This window comes from Aythya fuligula, chromosome 23 (assembly GCF_009819795.1).
Source record: "Aythya fuligula isolate bAytFul2 chromosome 23, bAytFul2.pri, whole genome shotgun sequence".
NCBI lineage: Eukaryota > Metazoa > Chordata > Aves > Anseriformes > Anatidae > Aythya > Aythya fuligula.
In genome coordinates, this window is record NC_045581.1 from 7,313,775 (window position 1) to 7,334,184 (window position 20,410).

Sequence of the window (20,410 nt, forward strand, 5' to 3'; positions counted from 1 at the left end):
ATAGTCCTTCAATTAAGAGTTCTTTCTGTTTTTTTTTTTGTTTTTTTTTTTTTTCTTTCTTTTTTTTTTTTTTTCCTGTTAATAATAAATGTCACAAATGAGAATAGACATATTACTTCATCAGATGCTTTGGCATATCTTGTCGCTGAAAGCCTTTCGTGCAGAAATAGTAGCTGAAAGGGTAATTTTATAAGGCTTAGCACTCACTTAACACTTTAGAGGCCAAAATCATCCCTCAGAAGAAATCCAATAAGCTGCACCTGTTTGCATCAGAGCAGAATCCAACTCTGCAACCACAAAAAAAAAAAAGCTCCTTGTAGTAGCAGGACCGTGCTGCAGTGCCTCAGACACAAGCCTGCATCCTGCTGCTAGGAGATGCCTCCAGTGGCTGGGGAGACCACAGGGAACAGCTGGGGGTCAGGGAGCCTGGGGACCTCAGCTCTGTGCTCTGGAAATGCTCTCACTTGTTTTCCATTTTGTTTTCCCAGGCCTCTGAATCCTGCACTGTCCGTGGGGTGGCTCTGCAGGACATGCATGGCTGGGGGCGTGGGTGGGCAGCAGAGGCTGGCCCTGGCGGGGTCTCTGCAGGTGGAGAAGGGCATGGCCCGCACAGGGGCAGCTTCCTCTCCCCCTCTGGCTTTGAACAGCATGGGGGGTTGCTGAAAACCAGGTGCTGAGACGGGAAACCGTGTGTTTAAAACTGCTGCTCTGCAAGGAGTGTCTGCGAGCGGGGCTGGGAGGCTGCTGGGCAGCTCCGGAGAGCAGCCTGTGCCCCAGCTCCTTCCCAGGGCTGCAGACAGGGCCCTGTTAGCAGAGGTGCTGGGCAGCAGTGCCCGTACAGCCCCGTGCCACAACGCAGTGTGCCCCCCTGGGGGCTGCTCCCTGCTCTGCCGTGGGCCACAGTGCACACCTCGTGTGTCCCTGGAAAAGGCAGCCAGCGGCCCCATCACTCCTCTCTGAACTTCCTTCATAAAAGCTGGCAAACTTCAGCCCTAATTGCTTCACACCTAGGTTACAGACGTGGTTTCCAGCATTCCCTTCCCAAAGCCACACAGTGTGCTGGGGCAAGCTCACATGTCCCCGACCGGCCTCTGCTGTCCTTGCAGTTCGTTTCTCCCTCCCAGGTCCCAAATGCAACCAGGCAGGTTCCTCCCTACAGCTGGGAATTTTGCCTGGATCTAGCTCCCAGCGCTGCGGAGGGGAACCCTCTGGCTCTGCCTGAAATAGCCTTTACTGTTATTTTTTCCTCTTTAAAAGGTTTATTCTGGTGGGTAATGAGGGGGAGATCACTGGGATAGGGGAAAACCACAGAGCAACCCAACCCAGCCAGTTAATGACGAGGGAGGATGCAGCGGCTGCAACCAGGAGACAAAAATACTGGGAAGAGCCAGCAGAGGCATCTTTAAAAAGAAAACCTGTGGCTGGCAGGAGAAGTATTGAGGCTGGGAGGGATCAGGAGACACCCTGGCACCTCTGGGCTCCCCAGGACACTGGGAAGAGGATGGGGGTAAGAGGGGCATAGCCCCTCTGCTGGCAGTGGGCACCCCACAGACCCACAGCACCTCTGGATATGCACCTAGGGCAGTGTACTGGGAGCACTGGGGAGATCTGGCCCCTGTCCCCACCCTGCATTGATGATGAAGCGCAGCTTGGGGGTAAGGTGCCTGCTGTTTACGAGCACCGGCGGTCCTTTAATATTTAATGACAGCTAAAGTGTGCTTCCCACACGGGGGGGTTCAATGCGGGGTTACAAGAAAGTGATACTCAGACTGGAATTGCTCAATCTCAGTGGTGGCAAAAAAGCATCAAAATGAAATTTCTTGCTCCACCCTGCCTGGTTTGCTGTGGGGGGCAGGGGGAGAACAACAAATCAGGGGCAGTGGTACCCAAAGCACCTGAGGGGACCTGGATGCCACCCCAGGAGCTTTTGCGGCGCTGTCCTCGCTCAGCGCTTCCCTGTCCCCACTAAGCCTCGCTATGAGGTCGATGTTTGCCCCACAGCTCTGGCAGTTTCATGCCACAGGAGTGGTCTTGGATGCCATCAAGTGCTGAAAAACAGCAGAGATTGACTAATATTCTCCAAAATACAGCATTGTCTTTGTGATTTGTATTTAAGTTTGGCCAATGCAATATCGAAGAGGTGACTGGAGGGACTTTGGTACTAAAAACAACGCACAGGAGGTAAACATGGAGGTTTAGTATTTTACCATTGCGGCTTTGAGATAGTTTATGACACTGGGCTAATAACTCACAAACCAAAATCTTCATCGATCGGGAAAAATGTCATGTTATCAGCCCCCTGTGCCTGGAGAGGCATCTCCCTTGCAGCACCCCCTGCTTCACTGCCCACTGGGGATGTGTCCGTCCCAGTATGTCCTTTGGGACGCGCCCAGCACGACACCCTTGCCACGGGCCCCATTTTCTGGGACAGGGTGCCACAGGCTCAGCCCCTCAGCAGAGAGGATCCCTGGGGCCAGGCTTGGGCTTCATCCAGGGCAGAGGGAAGATGAGGATCTTCAGGATCCCAAATCCTTGGGGTGCTTCTCAAAAATGAGATCTTGGGGAACGTTTCCAAAGCCACCTCAGTGCCAGCCAGGGCTTAGCCTCCTGCAAGGGTGATTCCAAAAGCAGATTTTGGTGTATGTTTGGTTTTGCCTACTGCCCACGGCAGTAAGAGGTGAATCTGCAGCATCTGCCCAAGGGGCTGCAGCTCGTGCTCCACAGCAGGAGTGGTTCCTGTGGAATGGAGGGCGAAGCAGCCCCAGCAGGGAGGGGAGCAAACCCCTGGTGTTCAGGGCAGGCCCTAGGCCCCACAGTGCTGCAGAGTCGATGTGACTCGTGCCAGGACCAGTGGTGTCGCCTCCATGCTGCCCAGCTCGTGGCAGCTTCCCACCAGCCTCCTCCCTCATAATCGCGACAGGGGGACCACGGGTCCCGTCCTTCCTGGTTATTGGCAGCTAATTAATTGCCACTTGTCACATTCCCCTGGGGAAGCATCTGCCCCCACCAATCAATCTCTGCTGCTGCTGGATTTGAGGGGCCTCAGAGACATCCCCAGCCCACCAGGACCGGCAGGGCCCATCGCAGAGAACCAGGCTGGCACCTCCCAAATCGGCTGCACACGGGCATGGCCCCATGCCACGGGGTGGTGAAGGCCAGCGGGTGATGCTCAGGGGCGAACTTGCACATCAGCCAGGGCCTGGACAGTGAGAAACTCCGAGGTGAGCACCCCAGGCTGCTCGCCCGCTGTCTCACAGCAGCATATTTCTGTGATATATACTGTAAATCTGCTTCATTTGAAATTCATAGTTAATGACCGAGTTGCTCTCATCCAGGAAACTCTGTGAGGTTCCGGCTTTTAAGGGAAAAGATGTAACCAGGCAGGAGTTGACAAGCACTGCAGAGAGCTGCCCCGCTCTCCAGGCACTTAAGAAGTCTCCAAAAGAAACCTCACCCCCAAGGGACGGCTGTGATCTTCAGCAAGGAGGGGGCTAGGGAAGAGCTTCTCGGGGTGCCCAGGCTGTCACCTCTGCAGGACTGAGGCTTTGGGCACATCGCTCTGGGAGGAAGCGATGAAATTCCTTCTGTGTGCCACTTTGGGGTCACAGTGGGCTGTGTGGGGTCAGCAGTGGCAGGAGCTGTGTCTGGACATGTTGCTGCTTCCTCCCCTCACCCCTAGGGCTGCAAATCCCAAGTAACCCCCCCATGCAGCCCCCAGCCTATCATCCCAGCCTGAGCTACGATACTGGACTGATAGGGTGTAACATGGAGAGGAAAGGCTTGGGCAAAGCTCACCCATTGTCCCTCATCTGGCAAAACTGTGGGATCCCCCCCACCCCACTGCCTGCCCCACGGCAGGGCTGGGACCGGGGACACCCAGCGGGACCCCTGAGCAGTCTCAGGGAGAAATGGGGTGAATTTGCCATTTTGCCCACCACCCACTACTAGCATTAAACACAAGCCGTTGCCATCATTTCAACTATGTGATCAGGAGCCTAATTCAATACAATTAGGATCATTGTTTGAGGGTTGAGCATTTAGCTGAAACCCTAAGCCAGTCCTGCAGTAATTTGGCTGTGGAGGAATTGATTTTGACCATCAGCACTTTCTCATTTTCAATAGAGTATGAACGTAACCAGGTTAATTTCTGTTAAGCACATTACCCAGGTACTTTTTGCTCTCCAGCCCAATGATTATGTGTCTGATCTGAAAGATTATAATTGCAACCCAACAGGACACAAACTGTAGTCTATGATTGAAAGGAACAGGATTGAAAGAAAAGCAGCTTCTCTTCTACCTAAAAAAAACAAACAAACAAACAAACAAAAGCAGACAATCTTCATTTTTCCCTCTCTCCAAACGTCTCCATGGTTGTGGTGGTTTCTAAATGCAATATGGCAGTGTAGGAGATCTGTTCCAATCAGTAAATATGTCCTGAATAATCTTATCTTCAATATGCTGGCATGTCTGCAGCCTCACTGGATTAATGCCTTTACTGCAAGTTTGATTTGCTCCTATGCAAGTTGTAGGCCTGGGCTTCCTTCCCTTTACCTGACGCTTCTGCTTGCAAAGGGCTTTCTAGCGTGACTGGAGCAGGGACCCCCACCTCACACAGGAGAGCAGGGGTCACCCCCAGCACCCCCACCAGCCCAGCCTCCCCCAGGCCCCCAGCCCCACTGGCAGAGGGGATTTGGCCCTGTCAGGGTCACAGATGTCAGCATGCTGCTGGGAAGGGACTGCTCTGAGCTGGCCGGCAATAACACAGCAAACACCCCCTGCGTGTTTCAGCCCCGCAGCTCCCCCAGGCCGGCGGCAGGGAAGGGTTCTCACCCCGAGGACATCCTTCCCCCCGCTGCTGCCACCCACCCCCAGGCTGGGGCTGGGATGAGCCCTGTCACCAGCCCTGACTGTACATTACTGCTCCTGATCATAATAACGTTCTTCCGCTTATAAAGCACCTTTCATCACGAAGCAGGATGGAGGGCGGCAGCTGCTGAACAGCACGGAGCGGTGCAGCACAGGCAGGGCCGGGCAGGAAGTGGAAGCGGCTCCTGCAGCTGCTGGGACGGCGCAGGAGAACCGTCCTCACGCCACCGCGTGCTGGAGCCTTATCACATCCCTCGGCATGCTCCCAGCTCCCTTCTGACACGCAAGGAGCCCATGTGGCAGGCTGCACATGACAGCGCCAATGTGACGTGCAGCGGCTGTGCAGGGGGCAGCTGCACCCCGCAGGTGCCCAGGGGAGGAAAGCTGCCCTTGGCCGTGGCGCAGCACAGCTCCTTCACGCCTCCTCCAGCAGTGCCTGCTCCCGGCACAGCAACCCTGACCCACGGCATCGCAGAGCCCGGCTGTGGCACTGCGCAGGTTTGTGTGGGGCCACAGACACAGCGACGCCGCGCACTGAGCCACGGCACCGGGCACCAAGCACGGAGGCCGGCTGACGCAGCAGTGTCCTGGCTCGGGGTGAGGGGCTGGCCGGCCCCCTGTCCCGGCTGTTGTTTTAAGCACCACCTCTGTGCAGAGCAAGCTGGGGGTGGTGCAGAAGCTCACGTACAGCACAAATTGTGCTTTCTCTCCCTGCACAAAGAGCTGCTGCATCGCGAACCTGCGGCATCTTCCCTTTCTGCCTCATCATGGCCCCAGCATGAGGGTGAATGGCACAAACCCTGGCGGAGCACTGACCTCCCTGTTCAGCCGCCCTCTCCTCATGCCCCACGGTGCTCTCCCAAGGTCTGTCCCAGGCAGACAGCGCAGCACCTCCCCGGGCAGTGCCAGGGAAGCACTGTGCTCCAGCTGGGACACTCTGCCTGGCAAATAGTTCAGACTAAATGCTCAAAATCACTGACAAAGGAGGGTTCTGGGAGTCCCGCAAGGCTGCAGCCACGTTCCACCAGGCACCATTGGCTGTGGCTGCTGCTCACTGGAGCAGGACCCACTCTGACCACAGGGGACACTGCCCTGCCTGCATCAGCCTCCCATGGCCAGGAGCAGGGAGCAGGACACCAACGTCAGGACCAACACCAGCGCCTCCAAGGGCTCAGCGAAGCCCTGTGGGTGGGAAATGTCTTCAGGGCCAGGGCTCATTACCTACCAAGGCTTGGCCTTCATCATGGGGGGGCACACTGTGGCCTCTGTCACGCTGGAGCCACAGTCATTTATTTTTCTGAGGAACAGCACAACCCATGCCATTCGCTGCTGCCCAGATTGTCTGATCAACACAAGGAGCTTCATGCTGCAAGGATGCCTGGTGCCTCTGCAGAGGGCACTCAGACCTGTACCCTGCGGACCCCCGATAACAGCGTCACATTTGCTGTACTGGCTGGGAGATAACTGATGCTGTTCCCTCACCAACCCTCAACCAGGATCTTCCCTTTTGAGAGACAAATATAACTGAGATGAGTCAGTTCCTCCAAGCTCCCATCCCCTGTACAATATGTAACTGGAATTTTTCATTTCGGCACTGCAGGGGAGGCATAACTGGAGAAGACAATGGAGTCAGCTACAACCCAAAAAAGCAGTGCCAATTCTGTGTGCATGAGAAATAAAAACATTTTTAAATCTAAAAATAAACTAACTGTAAATGACAGCAAGAGCAGATCTGCATGTACTCACTGTCAGCCTGCGCAGGACCAGTCCTCACTCCTTGGCATGAGGGAGGACTGGGTGAATTCCCTGCTCTTCCAGGTCAGGCTGTGATTTGCAGCAGTACCACCAAGCAGGTAATGCACTCGGCACCTGCATGAGGAACTGGGCTCACCGAGTTGGCATCAGACCCAGAAGCAAATCCACAGAAGCCAGGAAAACCTCTTGGGTTTTTATAACTGCATTATGGTAGTGAGAAGGGAAAAGAGGCTCCACCAAGCTTGGTGCTAGGCTGGGCCAAGGCATCATAGAAAGCCATAAAAACCATCCAGCTTCCCACGATTAAATAAAAGGGCAGCACGTACACAAGCAGCCGATGGCCCCACTCTGCAGAGGGACAGCTGAGCTGCGGCCTCTTGGAATGGAACTTTGTCAGGGAACGGAGCCGATATCCAGCAGCCTCTGCTGAGGCCACCTTCCTTCCCTGTCACTCCCCCGGTATCTCCTAACTTGTGTTCGGAGCAACCCCGTGCTCAGGTGTCCCAGGACATTGCCTGGATACTCCAGAAAATGCAAGGGCAGCTGAGGGACTGAAGGCAGGAGGGGCACAGCTTATGCGGTGTTCCATGTGTGCTGGTGACCTCGTCCCACACATGGTGAAGATGGCCCCTGAAGTCAAGCACTGTTTTAGGGCATGTGAGCAGGGCCAAATCCTGATATTCTTCTTTACAAGCATCAAGACTTGCCAGGACATAGCCAGGGCTGCTGCTGCTGCAGCAGCAAGATGTTTCTTTCGGCTTTCCTTGGCTCCTGTCATGCGCTGATTGCCTCCACTAATGAAGATTTCCACGGGGCCGCCTGTGCAGAAGGCGAGGACACCCTTGCTGCAAAGTGCTCAGAAGCAGCGAGCACTGGTACAACCACAGTGCGCGGTACCTCAGCCCGACAGCACACCGCCCAGCTCACTGCACAGCCCGGACAAGCACGCAGCCGGCTGCTTTCCTCAGCAGCCAGGTGAAATCTCCCCTCCTCCAGCCCTGGCGAGCCCCATCCTTGAGTGTGCTGGCAACCCTTGCGTGGCCAGCCTCAGGTGCCTCACAGGCATGAAAATTTGATGCTTCCCAACCAACTGCAAGGGTACAGAGAAGGCAGGTGACGGGAGACTCCTCCACCAAAAAAAAAAAAAAAAAGGAGAAAATCCTCTCCTCTTTCTTGAGATATTGTCAACGGGGCTATGTAAGTGCCTTCTGCCTCCCATTCTTTGCCCCAGCGTGCTCTGTTTCACAGCGCTAGTTCCACTAGGTTTGGCTTTCTTTTTTCTTTCTTTTTTTTTTTTTTTCCCTCTGACTTGACTCCTTGCTGGGTGATGCTGTATTTGATATTTTTAATCACTCAGCATGCATCAGAGTTTGGCAGTGGAAGAAAGTGAAGTTAAAAAAGAACAGAGAGAGTTCGCCTCAGCCAGGGCTCGCTGCCACTGTCACAGCCCCTCAGCGCTTGTGCTGCGTTTCCCTCTGCTGGAAAGGCGCGAGCTGAGGCCGGCCGCGTGGGATCCTGCAGCAGCTCTCACCCTCCTGGGGCCCGCCTCGTGCCCGCACAGCCCCCAGCCCCCAGCCCCCAGCCCTCAGCCCCCAGCCCTCCTCCGCTGCGCGCCGCCGCACACCTCTTACACGCGGAGAGGCAGCTGCGTGAACCCCCGAGACAAACCCTTACACCCTGGTAATCAATTTATAAGCTTATAACCAGCGCTGCAGCCGGACAACCCCGGCCGCCCCAGGCACACCGCGGGAGGTTTCGCTCCCCCGGCTCAGCCGCCGCGGCCAAAACCTCCCCGCGCTGCTCTCCCCGAGCGACCCCGCGGCGGGCGCTGCGGAGCCTCCCGGACAAGGAGCAGCCGTGGGGGGCCGGCACCCGGCTCCTGCCCCCGGTCTCGCGGCGGGGGCTGATTTTTGGCTTTTTGGCCGCTTCCCTTCCGCGCTCCCCGCCCCGGCTCCCGGCGGCGCTCCCCGAGCCCCGGCGCCCCCCCCCCCCCACCCCGCCAGGGGGCGGCCGAGGCCGCGGCACGGGCCGGGCCGGAAGTGCGTCGGCAGCAGCGGAAGCGGAAGCGTCGGCGGCACTGATGGCGGAGGTGGCGGAGGTGGCGGCGGCGGCGGCGCGGGGCTGCCCCGAGGCTCCCGATGGGGTGAGGCGGCCGCGGGGGGACCCGGCCCGGCCCGGCCCCGCTTCCCGCGGCGCCCCACGGCTCAGTGCGCTTTGTTCCAGGGCTCCTCGGGCTCGGAGGACGAGGCACGGCCCAGCCCGGCGGCGGCGGCGCAGAAGCGGGAGCGGTGGCTGCGCAAGTTCCGCGAGCTCCACATGAAGCGGGTGCGCGGCGGCGGGGGGGGGAGTGCGGCCGGCCGGGGGGGGGCGTGGGCGGCCTCGCGTGGGGCCCGGGGTCGGGACCCACGCACAGCCGGCCCCCGCTGCCGCGAGTACCCGGGGCTTTGGGGGGTGGAGTTTGACGCGTCTGCAGAGCTTTGTGAACCGCTTTGTTCCCAGAACGAGGCTCGCAAGCTGAACCACCAAGAAGTGGTGGAAGAAGACAAAAGGCTGAAGTTACCCCCGAACTGGGAAGCCAAAAAAGCGCGCCTGGAATGGGAACTGAAGGTGGAGGAAAAAAAGAAGGTAAACAAAGCTGTGGCTTTCCGTGAGGTGCAGTGAAGCTCCCCCTTAACACCTGCAGGAGTCGAGAGAGCTTTTACAGGGGGGTTATTCCTTGGACACTGTATTGTTGTTGAATATTACTTGTGCTGTATTAGGAGTGTGCAGCAAGAGGAGAAGACTATGAGCGAGTTAAACTTCTAGAGATCAGTGCTGAGGATGCTGAGAGATGGGAAAGGAAAAAGAAGAGGAAAAATCCCGATCTAGGATTTTCAGGTAACAATTTAACTATATAATTATCCATATTCCTAATGAACACCTTGTTAATATTTCAGTTGCAAACTGAATCATGAAATAAAAACCTTCACCTTAACAGTGATTTTCTTCCAAAGATTACGCAGCGGCTCAGTTGCGCCAATACCAGAGACTAACCAGGCAGATCAAACCTGATCTGGAGCAGTACGAGAAGCTGAAGGAACAGTAGTAAGTGTAACTTCAGTCATCTATCTCCCAGGTTTTTAATTTTGTAATGAATACTAAAGACTTAAAAAACTAACCCTTTCAGGGATTTCTATGAATTCTCTTAAGCACTGTAATATTAGCATTTTGAAATGCATAGCCTACCTGATCATCCTCCTTCTAATCTCTACTTTGATAGAGAAAAGGTAGCATTGTAATTGATGGTTTTTTTTTCCTTCAAATTCAGTATTACTGAGTTTGAAGCAGTATTTTGTATATTGGAAAATATTCAGACGTGCAAGTGAATTACTCTATTTCTTGGAGTCAGTTATGGGTTTTTTAAGTTCTGTTTTTTTTTTTTTGTGGAAGTCTGAAATTTTAAATGAAGTTCTAAAGTTTAGAATTAGTTTCAGTGCTGATTTTTCTGTCTTGTATGGGCATGTGATATTGTCTCATAGTTTGTCTCCAATACTAGCAGTTACCACTGCATCTTCAATTCCTGCAGTTAGACATGAGTTAATGCCTTACAATATTAAAAACTCAAACAGGAACAGTGGAATTTCAGTCAATAGTTGTGTAAACTGGTGCCCGTCTGTTCCCCTTGCGCAGTGGTGAAGCATTGTACCCAACATCTGACAGCCTTCTCCATGGAACTCACATGCCAACTAAGGAGGGGATTGATAGAATGGTTGCAGATCTTGAAAAACAGTAAGTAAATAAGATAAAATTAAGAAAAGCGTGGTGTGTAGGAATTGTGTAATGATGTCCACATGATTCCTCTACATCTTCACACACTGACACTTGTCTTACAGAATTGAAAAACGTGAAAAATACAGCAGAAGACGTCCTTACAACGATGATGCGGACATTGACTACATTAATGAGAGAAATGCCAAGTTCAATAAGAAGGCAGAGAGGTTTTATGGGAAGTACACAGCTGAAATTAAACAGAACTTGGAGAGAGGAACAGCTGTCTGAACGGACATACAAAGTACATCCTGCTGCCTCTCCATGCTTATTAAAGTTTGATGTGGATATTTTGCATGCACTTTTATACTGTATCAGAAATATACTTGGTGGACCTTGAAGTAACTTGTACAATCAGTAGTGTATTTAATGCAGTAGCTGTAGTGTACGCAGTATATAGCACAGCTGTAGAGAGCTTTTACTTGCAGAAGTAGCCACCTCCTGTTTCACATTCTAAATAAATAAATAAGCTCTTGCCACATGATTGAGAATAAAGCATGTCAGTATGTAAAGAAGGGCAAAGTCCCTGAAAAATATCTGTTTAGCAAGAAGGTAAAAACACTTCAAGAATATGCATATGAACCTGGAAATAACCACTTACGGGATGTATGTCAAATTACTACTAAACAAAACTCCAAATACTTGACACATTGAGAAGCCAGTGCAAAACTAAGATTTATTTACTTGCGTCAACAGTTACACAGGTAATTCAAGTGCTCAAAGTAACAGCTACTAAACTATTCTTTAGAAAAAGTTACCCACCTGTAAGTTCTAGGTCATTAAAGCAATACAAAAATATTTACAGATATACACAAGATTCCCATCTGTGGCTTCTGGATCACCGTGCTTTGTATCTGAAAGAGAAACCTAAGATTTCAAAATTAAAGACCTCAAAATAAATACCCAATATTAACAGGTCTTCAACCTGATCAGAAAACTTTAGACCTCACCATTGGGGTATGCATAATACTACAGTCTGAGAAACAGTAAGTCATTAGCGTGCCCGGAACAGTGCACATTTAGGTGAGAAGTTCACAAATGTTTTCTTCTCCTCCTTCTTGACAGGAACCCATTGCCCATAGGGACTTCCCTTTTTGTCATCTTCTCTTCCTGGAGAAATTGATGGTTCTTTAACAACATGACTTGCTGGCCTCTGTAGCACTGGTTTTGCCATTGTATTCTGGAAAATAAATTACCTTTGAAAGTGCTAGAAAGATAAGGAATATACCAAAACCTACTGGATCCAAGGGGTTTATTTGCATTTAAGTCAGACTGTTTTCTTTCCAGCTCACAGGAGACCCAAGGACTACTAGGCATCAACTACGTACACTTAATTGACATGGGATTCAGGAAAGTTTTTTCCCCATAGTTGTGCATTACTAACATTTATTAAGTTTTGGTGTAAATTGTTTCTCACATACACTTTTAAGTTTGTAGTACAGACACTCAACATTAAGTGTTGAAATGTAAACATGGATTGTAAACACGCTGCTGTTTTATGTTTACAGTACTGCTAAAATACTGATCTAACCCCTCTAGTAAAGTAATTGTGAAACCATCAAGTTCAGTTGTTATCGTTATTTAAGAAACTTAATTTGGCATCCAATGCTGTGGAATGTAATACAAGAGTGATGAATTACTGGACTTCCATTTTTGGGAAGTTTACTTACATTAGGGCTGAAAGAAATGCTCCTCTGTGTGATTGCTCTCTCCATTCCACTTTTGGTTCTATCTTCTGTTAGTCTTCTGGGTTGCTAGAGAAAAGCACACAAAGCCTAAGTGGGAAGATACAACATTCTATGCAAGTTAAGGCAGTTGTTACAGGTTATCAGTTTTCCAGTATTGTTGTTTCAGTTCTTTACATCAAAAGTAGCTGTGAGCTTCTTTTGATGCTTTTTGATACTTTTTTTTTTAAATCATATTTTTTGTACTTGATGCTTTTTTTTTTTCCATAGGCAAACAGATCCGTGTTGAGGTCGGTTTGAAAAACATGTATTATCTTTATCAATGTCCTTGTGCCAATTCACATGTGACCTGACATCCATGCCCCGGTTAAGTCTTAAAGAGAATTCAAATGATCAAAGCATGGAATGCTATACAATGAAATGTAGTGTTAGATTAAGTTGCATGATGTTCTGCATATTAATCCTCCAGAGCTTTGGATAACAACAATAAACTTATCTGCAAGTGATGCAAGCCTCCTCTTCTGTAATCTCTCAACATCTGGAATATATTGCATATATTATGAACAGGATGCCTGTACCATTTGTCTAAAACCCTTAGCAATATGAAATAGCAGCATCTGACAGATTTAACAATTAGTGCAATTTTCTATTTATCATGAATCAGATTAACGCATCATAACAGAGCCAAACTACAGTTCAGTTAAAGCTGCTCAAGTTTCTCCCTCCCTTAAGTTTACAGCAACTATAGCCCACAAGTCCCTTAATTACCAACAGATTTTCTTCATCATGTCTGGAACCATAGTCATGATTTCTATAAGACAGAAATAAAGCATGTAAAATGCATTGCGTGTTTGGGTATGTAATTTCTGGGAAACAGTTTGTTGCATACGAAAAACTTGTAACAGTTAAAAAGGTAGCAAAATCAACCTTTACTAAAAACTTCAACAGGCTTGGTACAGAGACTCCTTGTCTTAGCTCAAAAAGAGGCTAGTCAACATAACAGGCAGTACTGTATTAGAATAAAAACTTGGAAGAGCTACATTTCGCACTCCTCCCTAACCTAACACCAACCAAAAGCCTGTATGTGAATCAATAGCTTCTCAAAGCCCACTGTATTTTCAGTGTAAAGTCAAGTCTACAGTGGTTTCTACATCACTTTTAAACATTAAGTCATTTTTTTGTTCAAGAGTTTGAACTTGTAACTACAAACTCCGCAGCTGAAAAATACCGTAACATCCACGCAGATCAAAAGATTTTAAAAACATTTACCTTTTAATCAAGAATATTACAGTTCACACTTACCTCATCTGACTCCCCAGAATCTTCATGCTCTTGTTTTATATTATTTGTCTCCTTGGAAGGAGTAAGGATCTTCAAACTTGCAGGCAAGACTATGTTATCTGTTCCCAGAGCTTTTGCAGCATTAGCTTTCGCAATTTCCAGAAGTTCCCTCTTTTCTGCAAGAAAAACAAGAAGTGCCATTCTCATATGTTTAAGATCAAAATGTACCCGTTCATGCAATCCTAAAAACTGAACATATATAGCCACTGCACTTAAGCAAGCATCAACTCTGATTAATTTTCATCTTAACTTTGAAAATTTAGCTTCAGTTGAAATACAAAAAAATATCCTCTAAACTAACTGGTTTTTGTTTTAATGTATTTTTCTAGCCATGCCAAGATTTTCTTCCAAATTCTAATTATCAATTATTCTCTATAAAGCAACTATACTTATTAACCAGACAAACTCAGATCTCTATAAAGTGCACACTTTTTGCCTCATGCGCGATGCAAGTCTCACTGTACCTTTTTCGCTCAAATGCAGAGGTGACCTACTACGAGATCTCGTTTGTGACCTGCTTCTCCAGTTCCTGTAAACTTCAGGATATACGGTTCGCCCAAATCCATAGTATCTTCGGCCTCTTGAACGCGATCTGCTTCTTGAATAGGACCTTCTGTAATAGGATCTTCCACGAGACCACGACCTACTGCGTGACCTAGACCTTGGGGAACGGTGGTACCTCCTGGAGTGTCTGGCACGGTACCTTCCTCTGTAACTCATGTAGCCACGTGACGTTGAACGGCTTCTGGAATAGGAACGAGAGTATCTCCTGTACCTCCGGGAACTATTTCGTCGAACCCGTGATTTGGATCTGGACCGGCTCCAACTCCTGGAGGAAGCTGAAGAGGATGTACTTGAACTAGACTGCAAACTGCAAGAGGATCTACTAGATGACCTTCTTGATGACCTATCACAACTTCTCTCAGATCTCAAACAAGAGTATCTTTTCTTTGGTGAGCTGAGTTTCAAGTCATCCATGAAATCTGCCATATCATTGGTCTTCTTAACCATCACTTCTTCCATGCAGATACTTTCAGAATCTGATTCTGTTTTTATTGTTGTTCTGTAATACCCAGTCTCCATTCCTGAGGGGTGGGGAGAAGAGAAGCAAAATCATTTGTATGGAGCAAGTCAGTTATACATCAATTAAACATTACAACACAGGCCAAAAGTTCAAGGATAATTAAACACACAGACTATTTTTCAATCCAGATTATTAGCATGTTTTATGCGTGACGACTTTAAATTTCATCATTTCCTCTTCTGTAGTCAGTCTTCTATGTGAAATTTAAAAATTGCTCCAGTTTGAACCATGAAGAGGTCTCTGGAACTTTAATAAGTTTGTGTAGGTTTTAATACCCTTCACTCAGTGTAAACACACACCTTTTGTGAAAGAGATACAAGTTGGTATTTTCCTTACACAGGAAAAAAAAAACATTCTGAAGGTTCAGCAATCACTTCAAGATCTTGACTGAAACGCACTACAAAAGTGCCTCTGCACAACCCTCCACACATCCCAGCAGCATACGCAGCAAATCCCTGTTAAAAATACTGTAGATAAGCGGTAAAAAAAAAAAAAAAAAAAAAAAAAAAAAAAAAAGACAGAGCTCATGTCCCTGGACGTGCCCCGTTACGGTAAGGCGTTAAAATGGCCGCCCCCGCCCGGCGGCAGCCATTTCACGGCCCCAGTTCCTGCACTGCGGCGTAACCAGCCCGCCCCACTCCTTACGGCCGTGTCGCCGCCCCACAGAGCCCGGACGGCGGCTTCCGTCACACCGCGTGTATTCGGTGCTCGCTGCAAACCAGAGCTACCGAACAACTCCCCCGGCCTCACCAAAACCTGTCGAGTTCCACGCTCACCGTAAGAAGCGTTCTCCCCGCTACTACCGCGGGCAACCCGCGCCGCTTCTCCCCGGCAGCAGGGCCCAGATGGCCGCCGCGCGATGCCGCTGAGGGAACCGCCCGCAGCCGCCTGACCGCGCCCCGCGGCGCTCCCAGCACGGCGGGCGCAGAGCGGCAGCGCCCGGCCCTCGCACCAGCGGCACCCCGCGCCGGGCCCGGCCCGGTTCCGCCGCCCTACCCCGGTCCCCGCAGGCTCCGAGCCGCAGCGGGAGGTCCGGCGCCAGACGCTGCCTGCGGGCACTCAGCGCTGCTGCCCCCCGAGACGAGCGGCCCCGGCCCCGGCCCCGACCGAAGCTTCCAGAACCCGCCCCCCGCTGACGCGCCGAGGCCGGCAGTGCGCACGCGCCCAAGGCCGCTCGCCGGCTGACGAGGCGCGCGTGCGTATTGGACGCCAGCGCCCCGCCCCGCGCTCGCTCAGGCGCATGCGCAAAGCGATGCAGCTCTGCGCACTCCTGGCGCTGGTGCGCCTGCGCGCGGCGGCCCCGTCCTCGGCCCGGGGAGCGCGAGGGGCCGCGCGTGCGCACAGAGCGCCCCGGGCCGGCCGCGCGCCCTCGCTGCCGCCTGCTGCCGGTGAGGGGGCCCGGCCGCCGCTCCGGGCCCTGGGGCGGGCGGGCCGGGGCCGTTCGCCGCCGCCTCCTTCGCGTCCCGCAGCGCCGCCCGAGAGTCTCGGGCTCGGGAGCGCGGCCGGGCCCCCCGAGGCCCCGCGGCCGCCTGGGCAGCGCTGTCCGTCGGTGCCCGCGAGGCCTCGGCCCCTGACGGGGGGCGCCGGGGGCGGGCGGGGCGCCGAACCGAGCCGTGGGGGGGGTGGGGGGGGCGCTGTGACGTGAGAGAAACGCCTCTGTCTGTCTCCCCAGCTCCTCAGGGCGCTGCGCCATGTCAGGGCTGCTCGAGAGCGTGAGGTGCTCGGAGTGCGTTGACTGGGGAGAAAAGCGGAACGCGATCGCGTCGGTGGCTGCGGGAGTGCTGGTAGGTGCCGCGCTGCCCCCGAGCTGAGAGGGAGCCGCTGGGAAGCAAAAGGAGGCCACGGAGGGGGGGGGGGTTAGCAAGCAGGGTTAGTTCTGGGATGTGCTCTGGGTGCTTGCAGCCGCGCGAGTTTTTCGGTTTCTATTCACGTGATTACTATTGGAGTAGATAAATCACGGGTTTTGCTCTTAACTGTTACTGGACTAAACTGAAAACAAAGCTAGCCGTGCTATAAACAAGCTCTGCAACTATGTTTTTGTAAGCTGGCATTTTTTTCCTAAAGCAATCTTTTGTATCGTTAAAAGGCTTGCATCTGTATTTTAAACTATTATGCTTTCTTTTTTTAATAGTTCTTTACTGGTTGGTGGATAATCATAGATGCAGCTGTGAAGTACCCTAAAATGGAAGACTTCAACCATTCTTACCATGCTTGCGGAGTTATAGCCACAATTGCATTCCTGATGTAAGCATAACTTTTTCATCAGAGCTACCCACTCATAGAATTTCTGTGCTGTTACGAATTTAAAAAAGAGCATAGGCTTTAAATTGAGAAGTAACTGAGAATAACAAATCAAGGTAATATCTGATTATTAGTAACATCTGAGAATGGTTTGGGTTGGAAGGGACATTAGAAACTATCTAGTTCCAATGCCCTTGCCGTGGACAGGGACACCTTCCACCAGCCCCAGGCTGCCCAAAGCCCCTTCCAGCCTGGCCTTTGGCACTGCCAGGGGTGGGGCAGCCACAGCTGCTCTGGGCAACCTGTTCTAGTGCCTCACCACCCTGAAAGTAAAGAATTTCTTCCTAATATCTATTCTAAAACTACCCTGTTAGTTTAAAGCCATTACCCCTTGTCCTATTATTATACTCCCTGATAAAGAGTCGTCCCTCCCTCCCCCTCAGCTTTCCGATAGGCCACTTCTAGGTACTGGCAGGTCACTGTAGGATCTCCCCGGAGCCTTCTCTTCTTTAGGCTGAACAACCCCAGCCTTCTCAGCATCTCTTCATAGGAGAGGTGCTCCAGCCTTCTGATCACCCTCCTCTGGACCTGCTCTAACAGGTCCATGTTCCCCTTATGCTGGTGGTCCTAGAGCTGAATACAGTATACTGAGTGGAGGTACTGCAGATATGTAAGAGCAGATTAGAGGAGGAAAAATCACCTCTCTCAACCTGCTGTTGTGAACCTTCTTGTGAAGCAAGCCAGGATAATATGTCTTATATTTGTTTATAGTAAGTATAGTAACCATCTGAAAAACTGGACATCGTACAGACCCACATGTTAGTAGTATTTTGAGATTTATTTTTTTTTAGGTTTTAGCGTTGTTCTCCACTTTCAAAAAAAAAAGTGTAAGAAGTGCACCTCTGTTTAAATGGGTTTCTGAGAAGTTTCTCCTATTGTTTTATAAACATTTTTTTCTTGCTTTACCAATGTTTACCCACTTCCATCCTGTTTTCCACATACAGGATCAATGCGGTGTCTAATGGACAAGTTCGGGGTGACAGTTACAGTGAAGGCTGTCTAGGACAAACAGGTAAAGTGGTGCAGGTTATCATGCAGGGATCTGTGTGAAGTCCATAATTCTTGGAAGAGTTGTAACAACTATACCAGTGTACACGTTGTGTTTATCTGCATATGTCTGATGTGTCACAAAACATGCTCTGAAACTAAAGCGTGTTCAAAGTTATGGGTGTCTGTACTCAGACACAGGCACAAAACATCCATACGTCTTTTTTAAGGTGCTCGGATTTGGCTGTTCATTGGTTTTATGATGGCTTTTGGATCTCTGATTGCTTCTATGTGGATCCTTTTTGGAGGCTATGTTGTTAAAGGTAAGACACAACATGGAATGTGATTTGATCCATTTTTGAAAAGTTCAAATATTTTAAATGACTACAGAATTTTTGCAGCTTATTTTTAGATAGTTTCTAATGAGGTCCAGTTTCAATATTTTGGTTTCCTGAACACCCCTACTTTCCCTTTTTCTGTTGTGAAAGGGAAACAAGCTGCCTTGCCCATATGTAAGGAATTTGGGTAGCTATTGCTTGATGTCAGTGGAGTAAAATTAGCAAAGCCTTAGGCCGCAGCATGAGCTCCCTGTAACCTGGTATGCAGTGGTGTCAGTCACAGCAAGCCACGCTGTGCAGGGGGCCTGGGTGGCAGTGATGGGGAAGGGGGGATGTGCTGACCAAGGACAGTGCCAGATGAGAACCTGCCCCACAGCAAAGAATGGCTGATTTGAAGGAATATAACTTCTATGTGTCCAGAACTGATTGCACCACAGTGGATGAAACAAAGATTGTACAGGTATAGGAACCCACAGAAAGTTTTCAGTGGGGTCCTTCCTTGGAGGCATCCAGCTCGAGCTGATACATGGGTACCATTAAATTCTCACTGCTTTAAATAGTTGACTCTTTTGAGTGAATTCCAGATACCTGGGGAGACACATTTTGCTAGGGGAAACAATGGGGATCCCCTTATATGAATGCACATTTTGGGTTATAGAACAAGACAGATTTCTTTTATTAGGAAAGCTAATTGATTTTGCGGAGCACAGAAGTCACTGAAATTATTTTCTAGTGGGGTAAGCTTTGTGCTCATCCTTGTTTTGCACAGGTGAGTAACAGAAATTAGAGAAAACCATCTTGTCAGAGAACGAAAAGGGTTATACCAGATGTACAGTTCTATCTTAATTCCATGAGAGAACAATCTGCCTTAGGTGGATTTGTTACTAGTAGTAACAGCGCTAGAAGTTTGTTGTGAGATGGAGTATTCTTGAGAAGTACTTCTGAAGAACTAATGGAGATTTCTGTTTTCCTTTAGAAAAAACAGTAGTATACCCAGGAATAGCTGTGTTTTTCCAGAATGCATTCATCTTTTTTGGGTAAGCCTATTGGTCTTTGTTTGTTTCTTACTGTTTGTTTTTGTTCATTAAAACTGGAATTTGCTGTAATCTGTTTTTTACTTCAGCTCTATTGTTTTGCAATTGGATATGGGTGAATAAACTGTTGGTAAAGGCACTCTGTGATCTGTCTGCATAGGTCTTGTTGCAGGACCAGGACACGGATTTACAAATACTTCAGCTTGCTCCCTGAAATCATGTATTTAAAATATTAGGTATTTAATATTCTCCCTTACATACTTATGTACCTTTATTGTTTTAAACAGAGGACTGGTCTTCAAATTTGGTCGCACAGAAGATTTGTGGCAATGAACGTGCCTATGGAAGTGTGTTGGCCATGTCTTTTTTTTTTTTTTTTTTAACTGCATAACTCCAAAAATTTTGTAAAGCCATTTTGTATACGGTGACCTTCAATTGTGTCTGAAGATAAAACAAGGAAAAATTAAATCATAGCACTAAAAATTCTGTTTTCTTCTTCTGATTTAAATGTAATGTTTTTGACAAATGTAAAACTGCTACAAGTAACAATGGAAGTCACTTTTATACGTTTGCTGTAAGTAAATAGAATAGTGGAAAACTGATGTATTTAACCAACTGTTTCTATAATATTTACAATCCAAAACCTACTAAAATGCTTTAAAACAATTTTTAACATATTTATTAAATATTTCCTATGTCCAGACAATATAAACAGTTCCTCAATTTCAAAATTTACTGGTACGTGGCTTTTCTTGTATTAAATAGAACAGCGCTGCTTTAGACTTTTTTTCCCCTGAGTATTTCATTTATTCTATGGTGATACTGAGAGAGTCACTGGTAAATAATTTACTGTTGCTGTGGATTACACAAGTACAAATTATATAGTTGCTCTAGCTGTAAGTAGTTCATCCGCAAAGCTTGCTGTAAGATATTTCCTAACAACAATAAAAACGAGGGAAGAATACTCTTCAGCTGGGAGTTAGACCAGGGACAGTCACTACCAGGGAGAATTCTGATCCCATAAGTATACTCACGTGAACAGTGAGATACAGGAAGAGCTGTTTTACCCCTTCCTCTACATACATTTTGGCTACTTGCTCAAGAAATCACTGAGCAAAAAGATGTGGAGGAAAGGGAGGGATAAAATCTGATTCTAGCAGAAGTCATTTTACAGAAAACATCAGAAGAATTTTGTGTTGCAGAAGTTATGTT

At 49.2% G+C, this 20,410-nt stretch overlaps 3 protein-coding genes across 4 annotated transcripts; 2 read left to right on the forward strand and 1 right to left on the reverse strand.

Annotated features, from left to right (window-relative positions):
• Positions 1 to 8,701: 8,701 nt before the first annotated feature.
• Positions 8,702 to 11,990, forward strand: SYF2 (SYF2 pre-mRNA splicing factor). Its single transcript, XM_032202494.1, has 7 exons — positions 8,702 to 8,764; positions 8,845 to 8,946; positions 9,121 to 9,246; positions 9,381 to 9,498; positions 9,615 to 9,705; positions 10,291 to 10,389; positions 10,494 to 11,990. The coding sequence occupies exons 1-7, from the start codon at positions 8,702 to 8,704 to the stop codon at positions 10,657 to 10,659; spliced, it is 765 nt and encodes a 254-aa protein (XP_032058385.1). The 3' UTR covers positions 10,660 to 11,990.
• Positions 11,086 to 15,524, reverse strand: RSRP1 (arginine and serine rich protein 1). The gene is made up of 5 exons (XM_032202107.1): positions 15,315 to 15,524; positions 13,919 to 14,539; positions 13,416 to 13,570; positions 12,099 to 12,182; positions 11,086 to 11,608 (listed from the first exon to the last, which is right to left on the reverse strand). Exons 2-5 carry the CDS (start codon positions 14,535 to 14,537, stop codon positions 11,423 to 11,425), a joined length of 1,044 nt encoding a protein of 347 aa, XP_032057998.1. The 5' UTR covers positions 14,538 to 14,539; positions 15,315 to 15,524; the 3' UTR covers positions 11,086 to 11,422.
• On the forward strand, positions 15,299 to 19,980 carry TMEM50A (transmembrane protein 50A). 2 transcript variants are annotated; one of them, XM_032202109.1, is made up of 7 exons: positions 15,299 to 15,315; positions 16,211 to 16,322; positions 16,670 to 16,782; positions 17,784 to 17,851; positions 18,057 to 18,149; positions 19,141 to 19,201; positions 19,486 to 19,980. In XM_032202109.1, the coding sequence occupies exons 2-7, from the start codon at positions 16,230 to 16,232 to the stop codon at positions 19,529 to 19,531; spliced, it is 474 nt and encodes a 157-aa protein (XP_032058000.1). In that variant the 5' UTR covers positions 15,299 to 15,315; positions 16,211 to 16,229; the 3' UTR covers positions 19,532 to 19,980. The 2 variants fall into 2 exon arrangements, with proteins under 2 accessions (XP_032058000.1, XP_032057999.1); XM_032202108.1 differs by lacking the exon at positions 15,299 to 15,315 and adding an exon at positions 15,856 to 15,926.
• The last annotated feature ends 430 nt before the right edge of the window (positions 19,981 to 20,410 follow it).

Bases quoted from the DNA above. Each gene is read 5' to 3' on its own strand.
- SYF2 (XM_032202494.1), top strand. From the start codon at position 8,702: ATGGCGGAGGTGGCGGAGGTGGCGGCGGCGGCGGCGCGGGGCTGCCCC. The intron at 8,765-8,844 runs GTGAGGCGGCCG...GCTTTGTTCCAG, and splicing joins GCCCCGAGGCTCCCGATGGG to GGCTCCTCGGGCTCGGAGGA. The intron at 9,247-9,380 runs GTAAACAAAGCT...GTGCTGTATTAG, and splicing joins AGGTGGAGGAAAAAAAGAAG to GAGTGTGCAGCAAGAGGAGA.
- RSRP1 (XM_032202107.1), bottom strand. From the start codon at position 14,537: ATGGAGACTGGGTATTACAGAACAACAATAAAAACAGAATCAGATTCT. The intron at 13,571-13,918 runs GTACAGTGAGAC...TTTTTCTTGCAG, and splicing joins TCTGCATTTGAGCGAAAAAG to AAAAGAGGGAACTTCTGGAA. The intron at 12,183-13,415 runs GTAAGTGTGAAC...GCTTTTCTCTAG, and splicing joins ATTCTGGGGAGTCAGATGAG to CAACCCAGAAGACTAACAGA.
- TMEM50A (XM_032202109.1), top strand. From the start codon at position 16,230: ATGTCAGGGCTGCTCGAGAGCGTGAGGTGCTCGGAGTGCGTTGACTGG. The intron at 16,323-16,669 runs GTAGGTGCCGCG...TTTTTTTAATAG, and splicing joins CGGTGGCTGCGGGAGTGCTG to TTCTTTACTGGTTGGTGGAT. The intron at 16,783-17,783 runs GTAAGCATAACT...TTCCACATACAG, and splicing joins GCCACAATTGCATTCCTGAT to GATCAATGCGGTGTCTAATG.